Here is a 14,077-nt window from a genome sequence, read left to right as displayed (position 1 = left end):
TTCACTACAAGACTGAGTTAGCAAGGCAGTTTAGTGTTTATATGTGTGGTATTTATGCACTGCAATCTCTAGAAAGCTTTGACAGGGCTAGAAGTCGCTGGAGTAGTAAATTAGGTTCCCAAATCAGCTTCATGAGGTCGTCACCTCAAATTCTTTTCCAACCGCTTTGAAGGAGTTGTCATATATGCTGAGCTGACTTCTTGCTGGCTGCTGGCGGTCCAACTCATATCAAACATCTCAACAACTGGGTTTGTGTTGGCTGATCGTGGAGGTCAGATCATCTAATGCAGCACTCCATCATTCGTCTTCTTGGTCAGATAGATGTTTCAGAGCCTGGAGGTTGTTTTAAAGACGATGGGATGGTACGACCATGAAGAATGCTTTGGTTCCATGCTGGCCTTTTGAATTTTGAATTAATCACCAATTTGTGCAGCAAAGCATCTCCACACCGGCACACCACCTCCTCCATGCTTCACGATGGGAACCACACATGCAGACACCATCCATTCACCTTTACCTGGACCTACAAATCTCAAATTTGGACTCATCAGACACAAGTCCACCAGTCTAATGTTCATCCCTTGTGGCCCAAGCTGTTCTTCTTCTTGGTCAAATAGCCCTTACAGAGCTGGGGTGTGTTCAGCCAACACGCTCTTTGACACCATCACACCTCCTCCATGTTTCATGGTGGGACCACACCTGCGATGCTATATCCATTCACCCTTCTCTTTGTTTTACAAGACACGCAGTTGGAACCAAAAATTTTGACCCATCAGACCCAAATACAGATTTCTACTGGTCTAATGTCCTGTGTGTTTCTTGCTCGCTTCTTCTTGTTGATCTCCATCAGTTGTGGTTCTTTGCAGAAGGAGTTATTTTCGAACAGTTGATGTCAAGATGCGTCGTTGTAGTTGTATCTTGCACCTCTGCAGTAGACGAAACCATTGAATGAGAAGGTGTGTACTGTTGTACAGCACCAGTCAAGTGTAGTATAATCATAAGTGTCCATATCAGCGAGCTCGAGAGTCAATGACAGTCTTCACGCTCACAAATCCACTCAGACCTCGTCGCTGAGATTGAAAAGAGCAACCACACTCAGCGAACCTTGAACAAACAAAAGGAGTAAAAAAAAAATAAATAAAAGTGTTGATCACAGTTTCTCAGCTGCGCGTCGACCTTAACACGCCGCTCGTGGATCCGTCTGCAGCAAAGAAATCAGCCTCATGCTGAAGCTAAATGAGCAGGCACATCGCCGTGGCGACACCTGAGATGAAGCATTAGAAAAACAGAGCGCAACGCCGCGGGTAAACCAGGCGGCGTCAACATTTTTACAAAGCGAGGATTATTTCCCGTATATGTGTGTGTGTGTGTGTGTTATTCACACACACACTTCAACATTTCTGAGGTATTTCCTGTTTCTGCTCAGGTGTCTCTCTGCGTCTCCTCCCTCCTCTTAGCGCTCATCTGTACTTCACACACTCTTATCACGTTAATGTGTTAGATCATTTTACACCACTGTGTGTTTGTCTCACTCTTCCTTTTCTCTGCCTTCACACAAATACTGTTAACACTCCTTCACTGTGCAAACACAGGCAAGGCTTTACAGAGAAACGCCGTTCTCTGACAGATTATTTACCCTTATCAGGTGACAATACTAAAAGGTCTGTGGAGTAACACTATCACACATGTGTCACACCCATCTGGGTTCATTATCTTGCTCAAGGACCTTCAACTGGACTCATGGGAGCTGGGAATGAACTGCAACCCTCAGTACACGACAACCCACTTTCCACCGAGCCAGTAATGTATCTATTCACAATGAGAAAAAAACCCTCATTAAGATACAAACCGTTAAATAAAGTTTGGTTGATTTAGATGATTCTTAATTTCACAGAGGTTTGTATTATGTTTGTATAATTAAAAACTTTTTAAAAACAGTAAACGACTGTAATGATTTAGAGATATTTTCTGTAAATTCTGTCACAGTTTGAACAAAAATGTAACTACTAAGCTTTACTGTAATAAAAAGAAAAAATGTGAATTAAAATGACATTTGGTTGTGATTACAGACAATTTTAAAAACAGAAAATTACTGTAAATCTTTTATTTTCTATAAATTCCATGAACCCGTCGTGCAGACCACACAAAAACATTTATGAGCAAGATGAGCACTATAGAAATTATTTAATCGCACAGTGTCAGGCTGCTCGTACTCACACAACACACACACTAACATCACACAAACACCCATAATACACACACACAAAACACACACACACTGCCTCCCACACAGCTGTAGAATATAACAGTGAACTGAGTGGTGGCTGCAGCAGTTTATGACTCGACTCAGTGGAGAGAGAGATGAGAGAGAGGAGAGGAAGGAGAGAGAGAAAAGGAAATAAGGAAGAGTAAGAAGAGGTGATAGGAGAGAGGATTGAAAGGAACAAGGAAAGGAGAGATGGGAAACAGAAGAGGAGAGAAGAGAAGGAAAGGACATAATGAAGAGGAAGGAAACGAGGAGATGAGATAAGAAAGGAAAGAAGAAAACAAAAGGAAGAGAGGAGAGGAAACAATGAAGGAAAGAAGAAAAACAGAGAGGAGAGGAGAGAAGGAAAGGATATAATAAATAGAAACAATAGCAAGATAGGAAAGGAAACAAGGAAAGCATGATAGCAAACGAGGAGAGGAGATGAGACAAAGAAAGGAGAAGAAAACAAAAACAAAAGGGAGAGCAGAGAGAAGAAAGTAAAGGAAACAAGGAGAGAGAGAAAACAGCTCTTTTAGTCAAAACACAGAGGAAAACATCTAAAAAATGAAAATTTCCTCCAGTTGAGGTAAAAAAAGGAAAATAATGAATGAATATTCGGAATGTGTGTGTGTGTGTGTGTGTGTGTGTGTGTGTGTGTGTGTGTGTGTGTGTGTGTGTGTGTTACTGTGTGTGTGTGTTCACGGGGCGAGAGACTGAGGTGGAGTAGATGAAGAGAGAGAGGGAGAGAATTTAATCAACGATGAATGAAGCAACCGAGCGTGATATTGTGTCGGAGTTATGAAACGAAAGAGAGGAGGACGTGAAGAGAGGAAGGAATTCAAACTAAGTGAAGACCTCGTTAAATTGAATTCATTCCAAATATTCATTCATTATTTTCCTTTTTTACCTCAACTGGACGAAATTTTCATTTTTAGATTGTTTTTGACTAAAAGAGCTGTTTCCTCTCCTTTCCTTGTTTCCTTTCCTTTCTTCTCCTCTGGTCTCCTCTCTTGTTTTTTTCTTCTTTCCTTTCTTTGTTTCCTCTCTTCCTTTTTTTTTCTTCTTTCCTTTCTTTGTTTCATCTCCTCTCCTCGTTTGCTATCACTCCTTTCCTTGTTTCCTTTCCTATCTTGCTATTGTTTCTATTTATTATATCCTTTCCTTCTCTCCTCTCCTCTCTTGTTTTGTCTTCTTTCCTTTCCTTGTTTCCTCTCCTCTCTTCCTTTTGTTTTCTTCTTTCCTTTCTTTATCTCATCTCCTCGTTTCCTTCCTCTTCATTATGTCCTTTCCTTCTCTCCTCTCCTCTTCTGTTTCCTCTTCTCCTTTCCTTGTTTCCTTTCAATCCCTCTCCTATCACCTCTTCTTACTCTTCTCTTATTTCCTTTTCTCTCTCTCCTTTCCTCTCCTCCTCTCTCATCTCTCTCTCCACTGAGTCGAGTCATAAACTGCTGCAGCCACTCACTCAGTTCACTGTTATATTTCTACAGCTGTGTGGGAGGCAGTGCGTGTGTGTGTGTGTGTATTAGTGTGTGTTTGTGTGAGTACGAGCAGCCTGACACTGTGCGATTAAATCATTTCTATAGTGCTCATCTCACTCATAAATGTTTTTGTGTGGTCTGCACGACGGGTTCATGGAATTTATAGAAAATAAAAGATTTACAGTAATTTTCTGTTTTTAAAATTGTCTGTAATCATCAACCAAACTGTCGTTTTAATTCACAGTTTTCTTTGTTATTTTACGGTACGGCTTAGTAGTTACATTTTTGTTCAAACTGTGACCAAATTTACAGAAAATATCTCTAAATTATTACAGTCGTTTACTGTTTTTTTAAAAATGTTTTAATTATACGAACCTCATCAACCAAACTCTTATTTAACGTGTTGTATCATTAATGACAAATGAAGGTTTTTTTCTCATTTGTGAACAGATACATTACTGGCTCAGGTGGTAGAGTGGGTTGTCTAGTAACTGAAGGGTTGCAGTTCAATTCCCAGCTCCCATGAGTCCAGTTGAAGTGTCCTTGAGCAAGATAATGAACCCAGATGGGTGTGACACATGTGTGATAGTGTTACTCCACAGACCTTTTATATATTTATGTATTGTCACCTGATTAAGGGTAAATAATCTGTCAGAGAACAGCGTTTCTCTGTAAAGCCTTGCCTGTGTTTGCACAGTGAAGGAGTGTTAACAGTATTTGTGTGAAGGCAGAGAAAAGGAAGAGTGAGACAAACACACAGTGGTGTAAAATGATCTAACACATTAACAGTGATAAGAGTGTGTGAAGTACAGATGAGCGTTAAGAGGAGGGAGGAGACGCAGAGAGGCGAGACACCTGAGCAGAAACAGGAAATAAGTAGTGTGTATGTGAATAACAGAGCGAATGAGCATAAACACATACACACATATACGGGAAATAATCCTCGCTTTGTAAAAATGTTGACGCCGCCTGGTTTACCCGCGGCGCTGCCATCGCTCTGTTTTCATAATGCTTCATCTCAGGTGTCGCCACGGCGATGTGCCTGCTCATTTAGCTTCAGCATGAGGCTGATTTCTTTGCTGCAGACGGATCCACGAGCGGCGTGTTAAGGTCGACGCGCAGCTGAGAAACTGTGATCAACACTTTTATTTATTTATTTTTTTTACTCCTTTTGTTTGTTCAAGGTTCGCTGAGTGTGGTTGCTCTTTTTCATCTCAGCGACGAGGTCTGAGTGGATTTGTGAGTGTGAAGACTGTCATTGACTCTCGAGCTCGCTGATATGGACACTTATGATTATACTACACTTGACTGGTGCTATACATACAGTACACACCTTCTCATTCAATGGTTTCGTCTACTGCAGAGGTGCAAGATACAACTACAACGACGCATCTTGACATCAACTGTTCGAAAATAACTCCTTCTGCAAAGAAACCACAACTGATGGAGATCAACAAGAAGAAGCAAGCCAAGAAACACAAAGGACATTAGACCAGTAGAAATCTGTACTTTGGTCTGATGGGTCCAAATTTTTTGTTCCAACTGCTATGTCTTTGCGAAACAACGAGAAGGTGAATGGATATAGCATCCGCATGTGTGGTTCCCACCATGAACCATAGAGGAGGTGGTGTGGTGGTGTCGAAGAGCGTGGTTGGCTGAACACACCTCCAGCCTCTGTAAGGGCTATTTGAGCAAGAAGAAGAACAGCTTGGGCCACAAGGGATAAACATTAGACTGGTGGACTTTGGTCTGATGAGTCCAAATTTGAGATTTGTAGTTCCAGGTGAAGGTGAATGGATGGTGTCTGCATGTGTGGTTCCCATCGTGAAGCATGGAGGAGGTGGTGTGCCAGTGTGGAGATGCTTTGCTGACACCATTGGTGATTAATTGAAAATTCAAAAGGCCAGCATGGCTACCAAAACATTCTTCATGGTCATACCATCCCATCGTCTTTGAACACACCTCCAGGCTCTGTAACATCTATCTGACCAAGAAGAAGAATGATGGAGTGCTGCATTAGATGATCTGACCTCCACGATCAGCCAACTCAAACCCAATTGTTGAGATGTTTGGAATGAGTTGGACCGCCAGCAGCCAGCAAGAAGTCAGCTCAGCATATATGACAACTCCTTCAAAGCAGTTGGAAAAGAATTTGAGGTGACGACCTCATGAAGCTGATTTGGGAACCTAATTTACTACTCCAGCGACTTCTAGCCCTGTCAAAGCTTTCTAGAGATTGCAGTGCATAAATACCACACATATAAACACTAAACTGCCTTGCTAACTCAGTCTTGTAGTGAATAAGACAACATATAACCATGCATGATAATCTGTCGATGGTTATATTCATATAAAAACTGCAACACTTTTATTCTAACCAGTGCAAAGTTAGAAGTGTGATCTGTAGTTTGGGCATTGCAGTCTTATCACTGTGCCAGGCGCTTTACTGTAATGCAATCGATCACAAATCAATACAGCTATTATCTAAAACAATCCACATGCCTCATCAATATTCGGCCCACTGGCTCGACTCATTCTGCCTCGCTCAGCAAAGATACACTGTATCTGTGTGTGTGTGTGTGTTGCAGAGCTGCCATAACGAGCCACAATTCAAATTAAGTCTCTCAATAATTTAAATCCCAGACTGGCTTTTACACATTTGCAAATTTGCTCGTCTCACGTGCAGAAAAGACTTCACGTCTACGGAGCTCAGCACCAAGAGCTGTTCCTCATTATTATCCGGTGTGACGATGCGTAACAGCGGGATTTACGCGAGTGTGTGAAAGTTGAAATTATCGTCGATGCAGCATCTCTAGACGCAAACAAATGTGATAAAATATTCAGCCATCGATCCGGGGCGGCATTTAAATGGACGTTTGCATCACCGCTGGCTGATATTGTGACAGCTGTTATTAGCACACATGAAATCACCAAAAAACAATGAGTTTATTTATTTATGAAACTCAGATTGAAAAATAACGACTAGAAAGTCTTGAAGACTGAGAGTCTACAGCAATGCCACCAGCTCTGAGGCTGTACTTTGGCGTACAAAGGTGGTTTGAGGTAAAACCGAGCAGGTCTACCATCATAGGATATCATCATAGTTCATTAGATGTCATGTAGTTTTGCAGGTTTTTGCATTTGACAAATTAAAATGTTGGCCATAATTAAGTCCACATTCAGACCACATGAAAAACAACACAGGTTTTCCATTCATTTCAATGGTGGTACTGCATTTAAGCTGCAATGGTGCAGTGGAGTAATTGAGCCAGGTTCAACTTTTGGACGTCACATAGTGGTGGTCAATCCGACAATCAAAACTGAGCATGAATGAAAATGTACTGACTAAACTCCGATGTTCTTCCTTTGTTTATTCTTATAAACCCACAAAGAAGTTTCCTTTGGTTTGAGTCTGATGATTTGAGAACAGCAGATAAACACAACCTCTCGCCGCCCACACACCGCTGCATAACCCTGCGGTAGCTCACAGCAACACCTGATTTGGTCTGAATACAGACGAAAGGAAAAGTGATCACTATTCATCCTGAAAGAGACTTTTCTAACATATTTCGAGGTAGTGAATGTGGATCAACAGATACTGACACCACAAGGAGCCGTGGAGCAAGCATGAAAAAGGAGTTTCTAATGTAAAATTGTTCAGAAATTGTTGAAATGGTACAAAACTTAATGTTTCTATCTCCAAGAAACCAACCACAGAGATGTCCACTGACAACACCAACCACCAGGAATGGTTAGAAACCATCGATCATTGATCTTCCAATGGCACATATCTCTGGAGTTTCGCCTTTAACCTCCTTCACGGAGCCACAGTATGCATTATGGATGGTACTCACGTTGAGAAGGCGTTGTTCTGCCTCTCACAGCGGATGCCCTTGCAGTTGTTGTGTTCTTCTGACGCCTTGGTCTCGTAGTAGAAATACAGCTGGTTCAGCCCGTTAGCAAACGCCAGCAGGACCTACACAGCAAAAGACACGAACCGACAACGTATCTAAGGAAACAAAACTTCAGCACTCGTATGAACACTTTGAAATGGAACATTACATTTTGTTACAGGGATTGACCCTGCGCTCCTTCAGGCGATTTTTTTTTTGAAACACGGCTTTCTTCTCAAACAAGACACGAGCGCTGTACTGTTACATAAAGCTGCTACTGAGCGAGCATGAAGCGCTGTGGCTTCTGCGCCTCGGGGCTTACTGGGATTGATTTTAGGACTTCAGGGAGTTAAACAGGTCTCACATGGATTGTGTTGTAGGTTAGGAGTTCCCTTGAGAAGGAATTAATGAGCTATGAATGTAATAAAACAGGCCTTTAATGTCCTTCTTTCATCAATGAAGGATACAGCGTACGTCTTATTATCATCAGCGATGCTGTTTGAAAATACAAACCAAGTCCTAATAGAAGAGTGTGCAGCAGAAGTACAAAGTTGGGTAGTCCAAAGTGAAATATCTTTATTATTACTTGGCGTATTGGAGGTTTCATTGAGTTTGGTATTGTTCAGGTCAAACTTCCCACTGTGCAAGATAAATGAGAACATCATGTCGCATCTGAGGTGGATCTTACCAGACAGTAGATGAAGAGGAACTTGAGGATGTCCAGCAGCATCCTCCCCAGTGAGATCTGCAGTGGCCCGAGGTGGGAGTTGGCTGTGAAGAGGGAGATAAGTCTGAGGGAGCTGAAGATGTTGGCGATGGCGAACAGAGCCTCAGCTATCAGCGTGGGGTGCCACATCTCCCACTCCTCCCTGGGACGAGAGGAGTTATACTGGAGGAAGAAGGAGATACAAAAGGGTTTATTATTGGAAGATGTAAGAGTCAGAAAGGGAGGTGACTTATTTTCAGGTTTCATGACTTAGGTAACGTATTTAACGTATGTAAAGTGAGTTCTTCCTAAACCTAACCAAACTACGGCAGTTTCATAACCACGTTTATTTATTGTTACCATCACAACTAAAGGAATTTCACCATTTCTGCACATTCAAAGCTTGTAAAATGAAGTATCTGTAACAGTGTTGAACAACATGAAAGATGTCCTCGAGTCCTGATTCAGATAAAATCGGGCGTTGTAACAAAAAACGCAGGTTTTTCCCATTCATTTGAATGGGGTACTGCATTTGGGCTGTAGGGGGTCGGCCAGTTGATGCCAGGAGTTGATCCAGATTCAACTTTTGGACAATCGTCACACTGTGACGGCCAATCCGACAATCAAATCAGTCAAAGTCCTCCACGGTCATCCTGAAATGTCTCTGAAACTATGCTATCCAGGTGGATTTATGCGCTAAACTCTGATATTCTACCAATTTACAGTTTACTTATGAGCGAGCAGTGGTCGAGCGACTTGGACAGCGAATGAGAGCGGGGGAGCAAGAAAGCCGGTTAATCAGAAGAATAAAAAGTTACTTTCTGATTGTTTGACAGCCGTTACATTAAGCACAAAGCGCCTCATTTGGCCTGAATATGGCTTTAAAATATGACATTTATGCACCATCCTGATGTCACGTTAACAGGATGGACTGCTTGTATCCTACCATCGTGTTCTTTTAAGCATGATGTTTTCTCTAACTGTAACATCAGTAGCTTTAAAGACAAACATGTTGTTTATCTTCCGTCCTCAGTTTCTCCTCAAACATTTCTCTGTCTTTTCTTCAATCTATCAGCTGTCTTCCAAGCTCTCGTTTTATACACCCATCAGCCTCCCAGCAGTCTCTGCTTGTTTTTTGCTTTATTCATGTATCTCTCTCTCTCTCTCTCTCTCTCTCTCTCTCTCTCTCTCTCTCTCTCTCTCTCCATCCCGTCCCGACCATCCTTCTCCACAATCTCTCTCGGTTGTCTCATGCTTGGATTCCTCCTCATTCTAAATTCAGCCATTAGACTTCCACAGGACATCTGTCTTGTTAACTCTGCCTCCATTAGCATTCACACACACACACACACACATGTACACACACACACACACACACACACACACACACACAGGGGAACAGCCAGAAACAGAAACATGCACACTCATTAATTTATAGACTCTCTTGCACCTTTTTTTCTGAGATGCACTCGCTCTGTCCGTCTTTCTTTCTCACACACACACACACACACACACACACACACACACACACACACACACACACACACACACACACAATGACAGGGCAAAATCTTTGCAAGCGTCCGTCAGCTCTCCAGAGGATTTTAAAAACCGAAAAAAGTCAAATGATTGTGTCGACAGCTGCGTCTTCGTCTTCGTGTCTTGTATTCATGTATGTAAATGCAGTTGTGTGTGTGTACACACTTTATATCTGTGTGTGCATGTATATATGTGTGTGTGTGTGTTGGACCTGTGTAGGAGGGCCACCCGCCACCATCAGTGACTCACAGCTGCTGCAGATGGCCCGGCCGTCTGGTGTGTGCGTGCCCGTGTGTGTCTATGTGTGTGTGTTTTCGTACCATTCGTTCTTGATAAACAGATAAATCTACATGCAGCGTGCAGCTAAACAACATGTTAAAACTGGGAAGAAATCATGTGGAATTAAATGACCCAAAGGTCAAAGGTCACATCTGATGTTTGCAGTTCATAAACCTCATGAGAGATGCGAATCGATGAGACAGCCGATCGTGTTTTATCCTCATATGGTTATTTGTGGTGGGGTATTATGATCCACAATATTTTAGGTACTTTGGTGTTGGACAGCTAAAAGGACTTGAAGCGGTTCTCTTTCACTCCATCCGAAGCCTAAAAAATCAAGGTGGTGCTGAGCCAGCACGCCTTCTGTTTTTTGTCTTTAAAGTCTGGTGGCGTAGTTCGATATACACGCTGCAGTTCGATGGCCAAGGTGAAGCAGTAAAATACTGAAAATATAGCGTACCCTTGGACCGATGTTGATTTATTCTATATTTGCTGCAGCAGTGCCTCTAGGTAATACACCGACTGACTTCTTGTTGATGTTGTGTTAAAAAAGGCATATTTCTATGATATTTGTATACAGGCGACAAATTAAAGGAAAAAACATTCATGCCATTGAATCATTTATCACGATACGGCTCTTACGTTTAATACAGGGGTGCCCAAACTGGTCCACAAAGGGTTGGTGTGGCTGCAGGTTTTCCTTCCAACCAAACAGCAGCACACCAGACTTGACTCATTTAATCAACTGGTCTCAGTCTTCAGAGAGTTGATTGGTCAAACTGTGTGTTCTTGATTGGTTGGAACAAAAACCTGCAGCCACACCGACCCCTTTGTGGAACAGTTTGGAGACCCCTGGTTTAATATAACGGCTCCAGATCATCGTATCTTTCACACACCAACACTTCTTCGACGATGGTTACCTTGACGTATGCCACGATCTTCAGCGATATGGTGGCCAAGTAGAGCGAGTTCATGGCAAAGTCCATCAGGTTCCACCAGTCGTGGATGTACTCTGTGAATCCCCCGTCCCACATCTCCTTAATCTCCGCCCAGATGAAGCCTGAAACACACAAACACACACACACACACACACACACTGAAGGTTATTTACATACACACAGTCATGCGTGTGTGAGCACATGGATGTCATCCATCAGTGGTTTGTGTTTGCTCGGTTTCAGCTCCGTGGCCAAACTTTTGTTGAATGTGTTCCTCGGGCGGCAAACAGCGAGCCAGCAACATTTGTTCTGGACGACTGACTTCAGAATAAATCAGGTTTATTTCTAAATAATTCATAAGTCATTTTTCTCCATCGTTTCTCCCTGGAATATACGTTTCTTTGTGATTACGTTTACACCTGATTACAGTTAGGGAAGCTTTAAGAGAAATCCACGTCATGATGAATACAACCTGCTGATGTTCACAGCGGTTTCTTTCAATCCAAAGTGTTTTGTAGCTTTCAGAAGAAGAAGAGACGACGAGGGAGAACAGATGGTTTTGGATTTTTCCAAGTGATTATGGTTAGGATTTGGAAATGATTGGTGTCAGCTCTCAGAGAGAATATGGAGATGTAATCACTCATCTTCACACCCACCCACCCACCAACCCGACACACACATACATATATATACACAACCACCTCCTCCACACACTCACACACACACACACACACACCCACGTCCCAGCACACACAAACACACACACAAGCACTCGAGTCCTTCTTGATGAGTAGCAATCAAAGTGACAAAATGAAACAGATAAGAAGCTTTTCACATTTTTAAATCTGTTTGTCTTCCTTCATCAGAGCGTGACTGCTTTCGAGGTTTCTACGCTCAAATGCGTCACTCCACCTTCCTTGCGTAGATCCTCCGAGATCCTGTTCGTCCTCAGGACTAAACACCATGGCAACAAGCTGTAAACATACGTTTCTCCTATGTTATTGATATTTTCAAGGGTTTACCTAAAAAAACAAAACTCAAGGAGCTCTCGCCAACGACTACAATTCACTCTCGCCTTTTCTCTTCTGAGCTTCCTCCGTCAACATCCTCTTTGGTCCGTTCGCCTCTATCATTATGTCCACAGAGGCTGCTGAGCCCGCTTGCCCAGCTCCTGTTCTGGCACGACACCAGTTTCACTCCCCATCAGCATTCGCCTCAACCAGCTGAAAACCCTCGTCTTCTCTTTGGTCCAAAACACCTGTGGTACAAACACTAACACTGAGCTAACAGCAACTACAGTTGGCAGCAGTTTACTTCACTGTCCATCAGGAAAGTCTGTAAATCACAGTGAGTTTGCAAGAACTGTAAACCCAGGACGCTTTGTCGAAGTAGTGATGTAGATTTCCAGTTCTCCTTTGTTACGTGGGCTCAGGGACACTTCAGAAAATCGCTGTCGGTGAACACAGTTCATCGCTGCTTCTACAAAAGTGAGTGCAAAAGAAGTTCTTCTCTGTTTTGACGTATTTATCGGAGGCGTAAAGACGCTCAAATCAACAATTCTTGTGTTCCTAGAGTTGAGGCGAAGCAGGCGGAGGACATCAGAGGGAAAACCAGAAAACATTTTCTCCATAATATATGATCCAGTTTCACCAAAATCAGTAAAATAGTCGGTGGTGTGTTACTTAGTGCTGTTAAAGCGTTACGTACTTCTCTCGGGTGATCGTGACCATGAAGTTACAGTCTGTTATTTTCTCTTTGGATCAACTGTATTGTGTGTCAAGAGTTGGACCTTAGCTTTGAGAGTAGTTCCTAGTTTGCTGCAGAACATGAAGTCGTTTAGACAGCTGATCTTTCTACAGTCTCTCCTTTGAATATCTCGGCCAGTCGTTGCTTTATTTGTGACCTCAGTGCTTGTCCGTTTGGTTGAAGTCAAAAAGAGTGAGTGTTTAACTTGTTATCCAGCAACAAAATGCATCTTCAGAGCAGTTTCTTCTGATCCCACAGATGTCTGTTATCTGTCAGGAAAGATAATATCCAGTGTGGTGGAAGAAGAAGCTCAGAGCAGTCTGTGGAAATGTTTGATTTGAACTTTGGTGTCGCCTCGGGCAAACCTTTTGGTTTACCAGGCAGACAGAAGACATCTGTCTGATCGCAAGAACATCTTTTTAAAAGATTCAACCTGAACAGTAAAAAATAAAATAAAGTTCTGACTTTATTTTAGTGGAAGAAATGAATCCCATACTTAGACATCACCAGATGTTTTCAGCAGCTACGGTGGAGAATCAAGGACTTGACTTATTGTTTTGAAAGTTGCATAACTGAACTGTGTGAGTGTTACTTTTCGTACATACCCAGGACCCATGGGAGGATCATCCACTCCACGATGGTGGGTGGAGGTCCCTGCATGTGCAGGTTGGTCCGGGCGATGTGCTGCGAGGCCAGCAGCAGGAGGAAGAGGAAGGTCAGGTAGGACGCCGTGTGACAGATGAACTTGATGAAGGGCTTCTTGATGAAGTTTCCCAGAGCGCTCTTAGGAGCCAGCAGGTAGATCTGAGGAGGTGGAGGAGGAGGAGGAGGAGGAGATAACATGGGAGTTAAAACAGCAAACAGAGACAGAAGGACAAAGAGAAAATGGATTTGTCAGAACTGTGATATTATGTAAAATATAACGCTCTAATCGTGAAGCGAGACAAAAGAGAGCGACGGCACATAAGTCGATGGCGTTCGTGTTCAGCCACCCGTCACCTCGTGTTGTTGGAAAGCTTCATCTGTCAGATCTGTTAATGTTATTGCCAGCGTTATTGCTGTTATGATGCTTGTTTACTTGTTCTGCTCATCTACTCGCTGCTGGCAACCTGAACTTACTCTGAGTCATGCCAGTGAGGCTTTAAGAGGAACTGAATAACAGAGAACAGAGAGAGGAAGGTCTGTTTATGCGCATTAATAAAACTTAATCACATTAAGACAACACTGTGATTATTCCACGTGACTTCTCT

At 42.6% G+C, this 14,077-nt stretch overlaps 1 protein-coding gene across 1 annotated transcript in view; it reads right to left on the bottom strand.

The window, feature by feature from the left end:
- The window catches only part of trpc5a (transient receptor potential cation channel, subfamily C, member 5a), a 119,434-nt gene that overhangs the window by 14,151 nt on the left and 91,206 nt on the right, over window positions 1–14,077 (bottom strand). The window contains exons 10-13 of the mRNA XM_019265673.2: window positions 13,433–13,631; window positions 11,064–11,203; window positions 8,308–8,508; window positions 7,581–7,702 (exon numbers count right to left, since the gene is read on the bottom strand). Of these exons, the coding sequence (XP_019121218.2) occupies window positions 7,581–7,702; window positions 8,308–8,508; window positions 11,064–11,203; window positions 13,433–13,631 (662 nt within the window). The remainder of the gene's footprint in view (window positions 1–7,580; window positions 7,703–8,307; window positions 8,509–11,063; window positions 11,204–13,432; window positions 13,632–14,077) is intronic.

This window comes from Larimichthys crocea, chromosome XIV (assembly GCF_000972845.2).
Source record: "Larimichthys crocea isolate SSNF chromosome XIV, L_crocea_2.0, whole genome shotgun sequence".
NCBI lineage: Eukaryota > Metazoa > Chordata > Actinopteri > Sciaenidae > Larimichthys > Larimichthys crocea.
This window is presented reverse-complemented; position numbering and strand designations above follow the sequence as displayed.